Source organism: Podarcis melisellensis (assembly GCF_964234715.1).
Source record: "Podarcis melisellensis genome assembly, chromosome: 10".
Lineage (NCBI taxonomy): Eukaryota > Metazoa > Chordata > Lepidosauria > Squamata > Lacertidae > Podarcis > Podarcis melisellensis.
In genome coordinates, this window is record NC_138542.1 from 2,330,875 (window position 1) to 2,343,785 (window position 12,911).

Sequence of the window (12,911 nt, forward strand, 5' to 3'; positions counted from 1 at the left end):
CAACATTCGTCTTATGCTATCAACAATTGGTAAAGTCTTCAGCATTATTTTTTTTTTGCCTTTTTTCTGTTAGGTTTTCCCTTGGCAATCTCCCTTCCAGGATCTTGCATTTACACATTCCTTTCTTCACATAAGGTTAAGGTTAGTCTCCAACGCAAATTCAGGATATACGGTACAAAGATTCATCGGTTATTTAAAGTAAAGATTTCACACAAATTCAAAGCCATTCATCAGATGGGATCTTTCAAGGTCATCAGTAGTTAATTTAAGCCTCTTGATTTATATTCAAGCCCGTTAATTAGCACTTCTTTGTTACTCATCAATCCATTTCCATTCTGGGTGCCATTTAACTAGCAGATAGAAAATCCATTTTTTCTTTACTTCCAGTCTTAATAATAATTAAAAGAATTTTGCTGACCTGGTGCTCTAATTAAGAGCTCTTATGCTGTGTGTGGGCTCAATGACTGTCCCTCGCTCAAGACGGTTCTCCACCCACAAAAACTTGTGCCTCCAGCGTGAAGAATGTCTGCTTCTGATCATGTGAGGCTTCATCTCTGAACTCCCTTATCTCAAAAGGGGGTTGTGATAACCATGATATCTACCTTGGTTATCTTAATCAATGCATAATTATCTTTGCTGACAGGAGTATCCACAGCCAATGTCTAGTCCACCTTCCCGGAAGTTCCCAATATGTAGAGATTTCTCTCCCCTTCTGCATTTGGCAATCCTGCCTTGGCAATCTATTCATTTTCAAGTAGATATGTTTTTAATTGGCAATCTATTTATGTATTTAAGGTATGACAACAGGCAACATTGTATTGACTGGACAGTAGAACGCTGTCTGTGAATGTTTGGCATGGTTTTAACTGCTGTGTTTTTATGTAGCATGCAGGTATGTAGTTTTATTTTATTTATTTAAATTATTTATTTATTTAGAAAGATTTATAGATTGCTCAGGGTTTCACAGCCAAGAAATAGTTCAGGGCCCAGTTATCTACAGAAGGGCCTCCTCCAATAGCAACCAACACAATCCTTGAGGCAGCCCCAGCCAGAATATAGGGTGAGGGGCCAGGCAGAAAGGCCTTATCCATTCTATGAACCCAACTCTGCAATGTTCCCCCCTAGAGGTGCGTCTGTCTCCCATATTGCTGAATTTCAGACAGCAACTGAATATAGCTTATTCACTTAAGCTTTTACAGTATAGTAACACAAGGTTTAGTCCTCAGAAGTGATGTATGCACCTGCGTTTTAAAATTTTAGTTACACAAATATTTTAGTTTGTAGATATCCTCTTAGCTATGTTTGCAATAGTGTGTGTATTTTAAATATATATAAAATCAAACTGACATATTGCTGAGGAAGGGTGATCTATAAATATTCAAAATAAAATAACTAAATAAATAAATAAATTTAGTTGGCTGGGGGTTTTTTGCTGGGCTTTCTGCATTGTGATTTATTTTGCTTCGGTTTTTGAGTTTTACTGTGAACTGTATATTTTATTGTTTGTATAAACCACTCAGAAAATCTGGTTGGCTGAATAGTATATAAATGTCATAAACAAAATATATAATAAATAAAGGAATATATAATAAATAAATTGTGTATATGAGTAGCATATGAATTGTGTGAGAAAAGTGAAGAAAGTTAGAACACATAAAACACAATATGGTTTTTTATTTTTTGTAACAGATGTTCTAGGAGAGTATTTAAATATTGCTGTATTTTTGTTCCAAGTGTTATACTTTGCTTGCTAGCATTGCACCAAAACCGACACAGGCTGGCCACATCTCTTCTGTGGTGTTGCTGCAATAAATCAACTTGCATGCTAAAATATCTAAATACTTCTCCTGGCCCTGTTACTGAACTGCAGTGACTAAGCTAATCTGAAATGCTAGGAGTTGAGAAATATAAACAAGAACAGGCTTGTGTTTCCTAGTCACAAATACGTCAGGATTTCACAAGCTGCTTGAGGTTCTGAAAGTGATGTGTCAGAGTCTCAGCCTGTCCTACAGCAAAGTGTGACCTGCATCGTTCTGTGTTCCTAACGTTTTCAGATTGAGGTGCTTAATGGTGTATTTTATTGCTTAATTTTGGGGGTTAGTTAAAAGTTCTAAATTCTAAATAGTGGCATTTAATAAGCCTTCGGGACTGGAGGGGTGAGTGCAGGCAAATACACTGGCTTAGCGTGTGCCGTAGGTTCAGCTGGGGCAATCATTGTGCTGTGAGCAGACTCACTGGTCCTGAGTGGGCCTAATGCTGATATACAGGATGCAGCTGGCTTGAGGGAGAAACCTAGTCAAGGACCCACCAGCTCTTCCAGGGCAGGGGGGGTTTGGGGGCACTATGCAGCCAACACCTATGCAATTATAAGTGACCTCTTTTTAAGCCAGACCAGGGAGAACTGTAAATGTAAAACAGTCATTTTTTGGATGTATGTTTAAGGAAATGGGAAGCCAAGTCATTTCCTCAGAGATTTCCTTCTGCTGTACGGAGATAGACAGTATTGTGTTTCCTGAATTCCACAAACACATCATTTATGTACGAAGCATGAACAAGCTTTTGCATTTCCTTTAAATTCTGTATTTGTGAGTTGAATGACAAAAAATTGACTCTAGGATGCAACAACTATTAAGAGCTATACTACATAATTATAAGGCACATGTTCTAGTTTAACAACAATCATTTTTCCTTTAAAATAATTAACTCACCTTGAAAAATCTCCTTTTGCTTCCTGTAAAATTGTGAAAAGGGGGCAGAGCATAAAGCATCACTTAATTTGCACATACACATGAAGAAAAATACATTTCTAGATACGTCAAATAAAAGCATTCCAAAGCATTTTAAATGACCCCATCTTCAAAACAAAATGTCATCATAGCGTTTACAACTGTCAACTTGAAGAAGCCTGAATAGGTGGCTGGTGGGGGTATCCTGGTGATTCAATGTACTGTCCCAATACATGCACCTTAAGGAAGGGCGAGGCAACTTCAGCCTTTCTCAGTCAGAATCCCCATGGATTCATGTTTTAAATTTACAAAGAAGTCTTCATATTCAGAATCTCTGGATAGTTAAAGACATGCTAGTTAAAGCCTGGATAGTTAAAGACTAGTGTGCTAAGTGATTTTGAGTATGCAATCTTGCTTAGGAACATAGTAAGTGTTGCACAGGGTCAAATCCAGGGTCTATCCAGCCCAGCACTCTTTACAATAGGAAACCTGTGGCTCTCCAGATGTTGTTGGGCTTCAACTTTCATCATTCCTGACCACTGACCTTGCTGGCTGGCACTGACACGAGTTGTTCAGCCATTCCTGCTTTACAAGAATCCTAGCAACGGGCATTAAGGCTACCCACTGAAAACTAGGCAGTGGTCCACTGGTAGGCCATACTTTGCCTGCTTACCACTCTGATAGAGCACAGTTCTCTAAAAGCAAGACACAACACTACACCTCAGTCTCCTCCCCCACTTAGTCAAGGGAAATTAAGGAACTATAATTCTATGAGGGTGTGAGGATCTCTAACATGCCTTTCTTACAAACATTACAGAATCCCTGAATTCTTTGGAGGAAACTATAATACTTAAACATTAGGCATGCAAATATCTGCAAACCTAGTCACCTGGAATGAGTGAGAACTGACTACAGGTGACCAAGCAGGAAAGATAGGGCAAATAAGAAGAAATCTGGGTATTTTTTCTGTAGTCTGTTGATGTGCCAACATAACTATGTGTGGAAACCAGGCTTGTAAAGGTTTTGTGGGCTAATAACTTTTGCAAACTTATGTGCAAAGCTGAATTGAAAGTCTCATATTGTAGCATGGATGTGCCCCAATATTCTGATGTAGCCATGACATGAAGTTAACACCTAAAAGTTTGTTTATCTTCTAAAGACTGGCCTCATACCAACTCTGTACAAGCAGAGACGTGGTCCTATTGAGACTTGGGATTCCTTTAGTAAGTTAAGTACATTTGGGACAGCTCAGTTTCTTATTTTATTTTCCTTTGGACACAATATCTTTTCACAACATTTGCACTTCCTAAGCAACCACTCAAGGGAGCACAAAATGTTTGTTTTAGATGTCTTGCATCTGGGAACACTGTGACTTAACTCTGACTATCAATCCTTACTATCGAAACTAAGTTCTTCACTTTTGCTACTGTTTTCCATTAGAAGAATGTGTAATTTTGGATTGTGAAGTGTCAGGGCTCTGAACTGGAAACAGGTAGGGCTGAATAACAGGCCCCTTCTCCTAGAACCAGGGCTGTAGCCATAGGAGGCCAGTGAGAGAAAGACAGAAAACACATGTAGGGACCTGATCTGCCTTAGGGATGCCCAGGCCTCTTCCAGGAATTTTCTGCTTCAGTTTTTTTTTAAAATAAAGCTCTAAGCTGAAATCCTAAACATGGTTATGTTTACTCATAGTTATGTTTACTCAAAAGTAACTCCAATGAACTTAGTGGAGCTTTGTCCCAGGTAAACAGGGTTAGGATTGCAGCCATTATGCATACAGAAACACATGAAAAATATTTGTGAAATGTTTGGGCAGCATAATTACTATCAAATTGCTCAATGAACCAATGGGTACAAAGGCAGTAGAATAGGTGCCAAGCACTTGATACACATTTTATATCAATATTAGTCTATTTGCTGTTTCACAATGACTTTTACTGTCCCCTTCATCAAACAGAGCTAAGTTTCCCCAAGCCAGAAGCCTAGTTTTAGGCCAGCCTAAACCTGTAAAAGTTTCATTTTTTCCAATTCCAGCCATATTACGCTCCTGACAGAAGAACAAAGTCTGACAGGGTGACTCTTGGATTTTTATATTCAACAGAGTTTGATTTTTAAATACATATTCAACACTTCGTTATTGGAAAATTCTGTAAATTGTATATTCCCATACCCCAGTATACCTCTTGATCTCCACTTAGTGACTCAATGGTGCTTATCAAAGTGACTGTGTAATTCTTAAATTCAGAAAGGACATTGCTAAGCAAACCTCCCTGCATTTAAGTGAATGATCTTCAGGAGTAAATAATAGAAGGGAAGTTCTTTGCTTCTTCCCTAGAAAAGAAGATCTCTCTGTGATAAAAGCCAGTTTGGCAGGTGCCAGAAAGGAAAATGTGGCTTCCAAAACAACTACCTGCAAGGCTTGAAGTAGGCCTTCCTTTCACTTTGAAAGAAGCCAAGCAACTGGATGGTTGCAGGTCAGGCTGTGTGGGCTGCCTCAGATTGGTGCATCACCAGTTGTGCAGGCCCATCTTACCCAAAAAAATAGCATGGATGCCATATAATTGTGGCTGAAAATGCCCTCCTTGCCAAACCTCTCTATAGATCCAGAACATTTCCTGTGCAGGAAACAAAAGTCAAACTTGGTTCAGCATGACTGCGTAACCATAGCACAACCACTTCAGAAGCAGTTCCACTGTGGAGGTTTTACTAGACTTAACTACTCCTGCTGTAATTCAAATTAATTGATTGCTAAGGCTCCAAGGAAATGTTTGTGGATGTCTAGAGTAGAATTTACAATTGTGTTTGTTAATTCCATTTAATTGGCAATCAATTAACTGGGGCTACAGCGGAAGGAAAAAACAGTTACTTTATAGTACCCTTGGGGTTGGCAATCTCCATTTCTGCTAATTATATCATGGGGCTAGCTCCCAGCGTGGTACAATACAAGCTTATGAAAGCCAATGGAACTGAATTAACATTTCAATGGTCTTGGTTTTATAATTAAGTATTTACCGTAATTATAATTAAGTATTATTTTAAAAATCTCATCCGCCTAGTAATAATGATAACAACAACAATTTCTATTCTGCCCTTCCCCAGTAGGAGTCTAGGGTAGCAAGCAACAACAACAAAAAAGTTAGCCTCTTCCCTCCTTAACCATGAGCCAAGGTTGGTTACAGCCCATGGTGGAGAGAGCTTAACTACAAGCCTGGGTTTAGATGACATGCTAAGTCAAGCCTTGACTAAGCTAAGTCTTGTTGGTCTGTATATATGGGGTTGCATCCAATGTTCGTCCTCCCTAGAGCAGACCAACTGAAAATGATGAACGTGATCAACTTGGTTCCATTGATTTTAATGGGTATAGTTTGAGTAAAGCTTAGTTGGATACAACCTATGCTGGGCAGAACTTAATTTGGAAGACTAAGCAATGGTTTCACTGTACATGCAGGACCTCAACCATCATTAATACAACAAGCAATTGCTAGTGCAAATCATACTTATGTCTGCATTGGGGCTTCGTGAAACAGGTTCAAGTCAGGCTTGCAAATTCACCTTCAGTTTAACAAGGAGTGTGATGTACGAGTGGAGCAGCCTTGCACAAACTTTGACCTGACAAGTAAAATGCAGCCAGGGAAACTTTCTGAATTGGCTGTCTTATTGGGACTGCAAACCAACCAAGAGGGGACTTTTCACACCCCTGGCCTGCCCCAATATATTGGTAGACTTTGTGGGCCACAAGCTGTGAACACCTTTTCAAGAAAATACAAATGGGGTTTCAGGAAACTTAAATAACACGCAATGACTGCATATTCGTGATTAATTATTTCTCTGTGTACTTACGACTCTACACTTTATAAATGCCAGGAGATTCACTTTCTTCAAAGTGATGATTCCTGATGCCAAATCATTCTAACCAAAAGCAGGCTACTGGCAACCCTGTTTTCCTAGAGTGCTTTTGGCAGGTGTGTTGAATGTACATTATTGGAATAAATAAGTAAAATAGTAACAACAAAGGGCCATCCCAGTTGAATTATGAGCACTATAAAACTAAGGTTACTTTGCTTTTCAGTCTCAGGGTAGCTCCCATGTCTGCATACATGTTCATATGCCTGGACTATGAACTAGCACATTCCTCCAAAGAACTCAAGGTTGCATCAAACAGCTCTCCACATCTTCTAAGCTGAGAGTTGGTGACTGGCCCAAGGTCACCCACTGGGCTTCATGTCCAAGTGGGGATTTGAATCTTTGTATCTCGGGTCATCCACAGAGCAATGTGGCACAACACAGATCTAGCAAGTGGCATGTTTGTACATATGTGCGCACACGAGTCACGGTGTAAGAAGCTGCTTTGAGACATGGGCTAAAATGTTGAGCTCATTTCCCTATATTTGAATATATATGTTTTATTTATTTATTTTTAAATCATTAAGTGGCAAGTCTTGAAAGTTGGAAGATAAAAAGAACAAATCTGACATAACTTACCTGCAAGATGTATGAAGCCAGTTCAAACACAACTTCACTGTCGACCTCAATGAGCTCCTGATGAGAAAAGAAAATTGAGGGTGAATAAGCAAGTGATTTATTTATTTTAGTTCTTCCAAAAAAGAAGTGATACCTCTGTGTCTCCATTGTATACTGAAGGAGTCTGAAATTAATGTGGATTCATAGAAAAAACTTGTGGCACAGAATAAATTCTAGTACTTTGGGGAAGTTGCTACCTATCGCTAATGTTAAATTAGGGTGGATGTCTCTTGCTCTTCTTGAATATTTTCAATGATGCTCCTGAAGCTCAATTGACCACATTTTGTTACAATGATATGGGTGTGGATTCAGTTATTATCACAGCTCACAGGAAGGTGGTTCACAGCTGAAAATGTGGGCTGATGTTTTTTTCCATGGGAATTGTATTTAGTGTGCCTTGAAATTGCTTAGATCATTCTTCTGGCAGCTAGTAAAACCTTCCATAAAACTACAGTGAGACACAAGCTAAAATTACTGAAACTTTGACAGAGCTTTTCTTTAAAGTTCAGGTTTAGTCCAAGATGGTGCACCCCACTGACATTCTGCAAGCATTCTCTATACAGGTGCTCCTATTGGACGAAGGCCACTCAACATTTATTATAATAGATGTTTATAGCAGAGACCCTCTGCACAAACAGCCCGCATGCCTTCTATCGCACAAAATGTGTTTGCACCAGTGGTCTAGTACATAGCTGTCAACTTTTCCCCCTTTTAAAGGGAAATTCCCTTATTCCGAATAGGATTCCTCTCAAGAAAAGGGAAAAGTTGACAGTTATGGTCTAGTATCTGAGAGGTATGTTACATTTCAGCTGCTTCCTTCCTCACATCACAACAAAGGGACATTAAAGGTCTCCAGTCAAATATTTGGCTGGTGATTTCAAACTAAGCTCTCTTAACCTCTTCAGCTCTTGTCCAAGTACTCTTCCCTCTTCTGCCCATTTCCTCTCCTCTTTTCCCATCCCGTTCATGCTCCTTCCTTGGACAACTCCCTTGTCTTAGATATTCCACATTACCTCGTCCTCTTGCCTTCTCACTACCTTGCCACCCCCAATCTCAACAATCAGAGCAGCTTGGCCAATGGGAGCCAGTGGTCTCTTGGTGTACTCTGCCCCTCTGTAGGGGTTCTCTACATTCCGGCAACTCAGCCACTCACTGCCAGAAGCTCCATCACCATCACAAAATTCCTCTGCACATTGCAATTTTGATGAGTGTCTCACAGTCACACATGAATTAAATCTGTATTTATTGGCCTGTTTTTATACTGTACTAATAGTCAAGTATTTTCATTGTGGTTCCCATGAGCTACTGTCAGGACTGGAGTTGGAGCAGGTCCCAGTTCCTCCAACTGAGGAATCTAACCTCCAAATTGTTACTTTGCATGCCCCTGCTGGCTTTCTATACTTAAGCTTTTGTTTGAATTATTTGAAATTGCTTGGAAAGAAAAAAAGACATGAAACACCCAAGATCTAAATTCAGATAAATGCAATAATGCACACCATTCAAGTGAATGACACACCTCATTTCACAAGTCACAATAACTGTACTGAGCCTGCTGCCCCTGGCAAATATGGAGCAACAGCCCTTAGCCAGGTGCTCTTGTCTCCTGCTGCTATAGCGCCAGAGCCAGCCTGCTAAAATAATGCTCTCACTCAAGTCTTCTATCACAATCCACGGCAGCCAGATCCAGAAGTGAGCCTTTAACAAAGAGGCTTTCTACTTTTTTTTATCCTTTCCCATTCTTGTGCATGTTTGGCTTTAAAAATGCCTTTGGCCAAAACGTTTAATTGTGCATTTAGTTTTACTAATGAGGTGCATTCAGGAAGTATAAGAAAGCTGAAGACAGGGCAGGCCAAAGAAAATGTGTGTTTACCATATACTTGGGAATGGTTCAGCTTGGCAGTCCACCATGCACAGCTGGAAATTAGGCAACTGCTCTAGAGATCCTGCTGCCTCTTTAACAGTGGAGCACCCCAAACTTGGACCCCTTAGTATGCTGGTCACATTGCTCATCTTCCCCTCCTTCCTGGCAGGAAATGCTTAGAGATGGGGCGTGGGCTTGGAGCAGTTGCAAGTTTTGGGGGGACATAGCTGTGTGTGCTCTCAGGCATGGTGGAGGACATGGTTTCATCAACTGCTTCTGTACATGGTCCCATCTTGGTGGTGGTGGTGGTGGTTTTTGCCACAGGCAGCAGAATATCTTAGGACAGTTCTAAAACAACTATGCCAGGCAACAGAGGAAGAGCATGAGGTGGAAGGACCACAGCTGCATTCTCCTTTGCAGCAGCAGAGCAGCAAATGAACCTAAGAAGAGCCCTCTGGATGAGGCCAATGGGCCATCTAGTTCAGCCTCCTGTTCTCACAGTGGCCAACCAGGTGCCTGTGGGAAAGCAGAACAGGAGCACAAGAGCAGCCTCCCCTTTGGCAGTTTCCAGCAAGTGGCACTGAAGGATCATGTCTGGCAGCCACTGATAGCTGCACCCTTCATGAAATGGCCCAATCCTCTTTTAAAGCCATCCAAGTGGGTGGCCATCACTGCCTCTTGTGGGAATGAATTCAAGAGTTCACCTATGTGCTGGGTGAAGAACATAATAATAATAATAATAATAATAATAATAATAGCCCATCTGGCTGAGTTTCCCCAGCCACTTTGGGTGGCTCCTAATCAAGTGTTAAAAACAATACAGCATTAAATATTAAAAACGTCCCTAAACAGGGCGGCCTTCAGATGTCTTCTAAAAATAGGATAGCTGCTTATTTCCTTGACATCTGATGGGAGGGCTTTCCACAGGGCGGGCGTCACTACCGAGAAGGCCCTCTGCCTGGTTCCCTGTACCCTCACTTCTCGCAATGAGGGAACTGCCAGAAAGCCCTTGGCGCTGGATCTCATTGTCCAGGCTGAACGATGGGGGTGGAGACTTCCTTTTATCTGTCCTCAATCTTTCAGCATTCAGCTTCACTGGATGTCCACAAATGGGCAGGTGGGATCTCCAAGTTGCAACTTGGCAACCTTAAGTAAAGGTAAAGGGACCCCTGACCATTAGGTCCAGTCATGACCGACTCTGGGGTTGCAGCGCTCATCTCACTTTATTGGCCAAGGGAGCCAGCGTACAGCTTCCGGGTCATGTGGTCAGCTTGACTAAGCTGCTTCTGGCGAACCAGAGCAGTGCACGGAAACGCCGTTTACCTTCCTGCTGGAGTGGTACCTATTTATCTACTTGCACTTTGACGTGCTTTTGAACTGCTAGGTTGGCAGGAGGAGGGACTGAGCAACGGGAGCTCACCCCATCACAGTGATTTGAACCGCCGACCTTCTGATCGGCAAGTCCTAGTCTGTGGTTTAACCCATAGCGCCATACTATTGCAGGCCAGTGCAATTTATGGCCACTAAACCAGGAAGGGGAACTTGTGGCCTTCCAGGTGGTGTTGGACTCCAACTCCCATCAGCCTCAGCTAGCACAGCCAGTGGTCAGGAATGGTGGGAGTTGGAGCTTAGCAGCATCTGGAAGGCTGCAAGTTCCCCATTCATTCACCAAACCATACAATGCCACAGTGTTTTAGTGTAATTTTAATGCTTCCATCTCAAAATAGGGAAACAACAAAGGAAAGGCTGTACTTACTTATTGAGGGCAGGTAGCCCTTTTCTCTTGCATAAATCATCTATGGTTATGGGTGGGGATTTTAGGTATGAATAGTAGGGAGAGAGGAAAACAGACAGATGGAGCCTGCTCATTCTGTCAAGGGGAGCTTTAGCTTTTATTGCACTAAGCAGCGGTGAGTCAATAAAACTTAAGGCTAAAATAGCTCATGAGAGGAAGGCAGGGACTTCCCTGTTTAAAGCTATTTATATGCTGCACTCTGCCACTCACATGGTACGTGAAGCAGCTTATGAGCAAAAACATACTATAAAATCATAATGGCTTTACAATGGTCATGTATTAATCTTCATCTTTCAAAAGCAGGAATACCACAGCCTAAGCTTCCCTGGAAGGATCCCCAAAGGTGCTTTTCAGTGGAATCCAACACAGGGCATTAACCACACTTGCCACATGATCACCAGCAAACAGAGTCAGTGCATCTCTGTTTTGAGAATCAGTGCTGATTCAGCCCAAGGGTTCCTTGTTCTTCTCCACCTACTCCTTCAATTCAGCCAAGCTCTATATGAACAATCACAGCAATGTCCCATTACACTCTTGGCTCCATGCCCAAGTCAGCTTCCCTATTGGTATACTAATGAAATGTTCCTGCCACTCAGCTGCTGAGCGACGAAGCAGCCACTTCATTAAGAGCTCTGCTATATATGTGAGTTCTTCATGCATGCGAGTATCCCTGGGAGCAGAGAGCAGGTTTCCCCCAGCATGGGCTTTGACTTGACCCCTTTCCATATAGGAATTCAGTAAGGAAGCCACCAGTTAGCACTTGTTAACAATTAGCTTTACAAAATTATTAGGCAAATCGCTAAGGGTAGTGTCAGGGTTTCAGGGAGAGAAGAGCAGATGGGGGAGGAGACAGAGAGCGAGGGGGAAGAATCCCAGAGAGATGAGGAGGAGGATGACGATGACCAAAGGTCGTCCATGAGTCTGTCCAGTGAGTCAGAGGACTCCCAGAAGGGAGCCCCCCTGATCAGACCAAAGGGAGGCCAAGGGGGAAGCAGTGAGGAGCAGGGGAGCGAAGGGAGAAGCCCCAGTAGGAGTTGGACACAGGAGCCGGCTTCTCAGCCGGAACGGAGTGAAGGGGGTGGAGTTACCAGTGTGTCAGAGGGAGCAGAGCGAGAAGGAGACGGGGGAGGAGATCGGAGCAGGACGCTCAGCCGGAGGAGGTGGAGAGTAGCACCGGGAGCAGTGTAGCGGTCGAGAGAAAGGTCAGAAGCAACGTACGCGCGCCAAGTTCAAATGTAGAGGCACGCGGAAGTGAGGAGAGCCCTGGGGAGGAGCCCGGCCCCAAAGCGAGAAGGAGGGGGGCAGAGGCATCAGAGGATTCAGCCTCGGGCGAGTCCCGGCGAGGGGGAACCCAGGGGGGCAGAAAGACCCTGCGGAAAAGGAAGGAGAGGAAGAGGTGGTCCAGCACAAGCCTCTTAAATTGGTGCCGAGGCGGTACAGATTCAGAGGGTACTTCAGCGGTCTAACGTTACAGACGTAGAGTCACAAAGATGGAATGCAAACGCAACCATGATCTTCAATAAAGGCTTTCTGTAAATAAACCGGATTGGAGTTGGGTCTCTTGTGAGCTGGGACCAGACGGGTGGCTCTGACAGTAAGTACCCTCACCAGAACGCAAAAATTTTTTTTTGCAAAGCTCACCAACGGGAGCAGCCATGAGCGCGGAGGAACAGCTGCTTACGCTGAGGAATCAGGTTACCGAACTCACAGCTGCAGTCATTGCATCGCAGAAGAAGAATGACGAACTGGACAAGACTTGCCAGGACCTGCGAACAAGGTGGGAGCAGGCAAGCAGGGCAGGGGTTCCGGGTTCCAGATCGGAGGGAGTTGCACTTGGACGGCGGGGGGGCGCCTTAGTTACGCACTTTAATGGCAACCTGCAAGACTACCCTAACTTCAGGGCAGACGTCGTGTATGCACTGCATTTGCTCCGTCATGATTTTAAAGATGAGGAGGAGAGAGTGGGGTTCATAATTTCGCATCTGCATGGGGAGGCCAGAGCTTGGTT

The 12,911-nt window shown here is 42.9% G+C and overlaps 1 protein-coding gene across 8 annotated transcripts in view; it reads right to left on the reverse strand.

Moving 5' to 3' along the window:
• Window positions 1–12,911, reverse strand: part of FRMD4A (FERM domain containing 4A) — a gene marked incomplete at its 5' end in the record, with an annotated part of 413,106 nt that overhangs the window by 81,381 nt on the left and 318,814 nt on the right. For all 8 annotated transcript variants that reach the window (XM_081927637.1, XM_081927636.1, XM_081927641.1 and 5 more), the window contains 2 exons: window positions 2,709–2,731; window positions 7,209–7,265. In XM_081927637.1, the coding sequence (XP_081783763.1) occupies window positions 2,709–2,731; window positions 7,209–7,265 (80 nt within the window). The remainder of the gene's footprint in view (window positions 1–2,708; window positions 2,732–7,208; window positions 7,266–12,911) is intronic.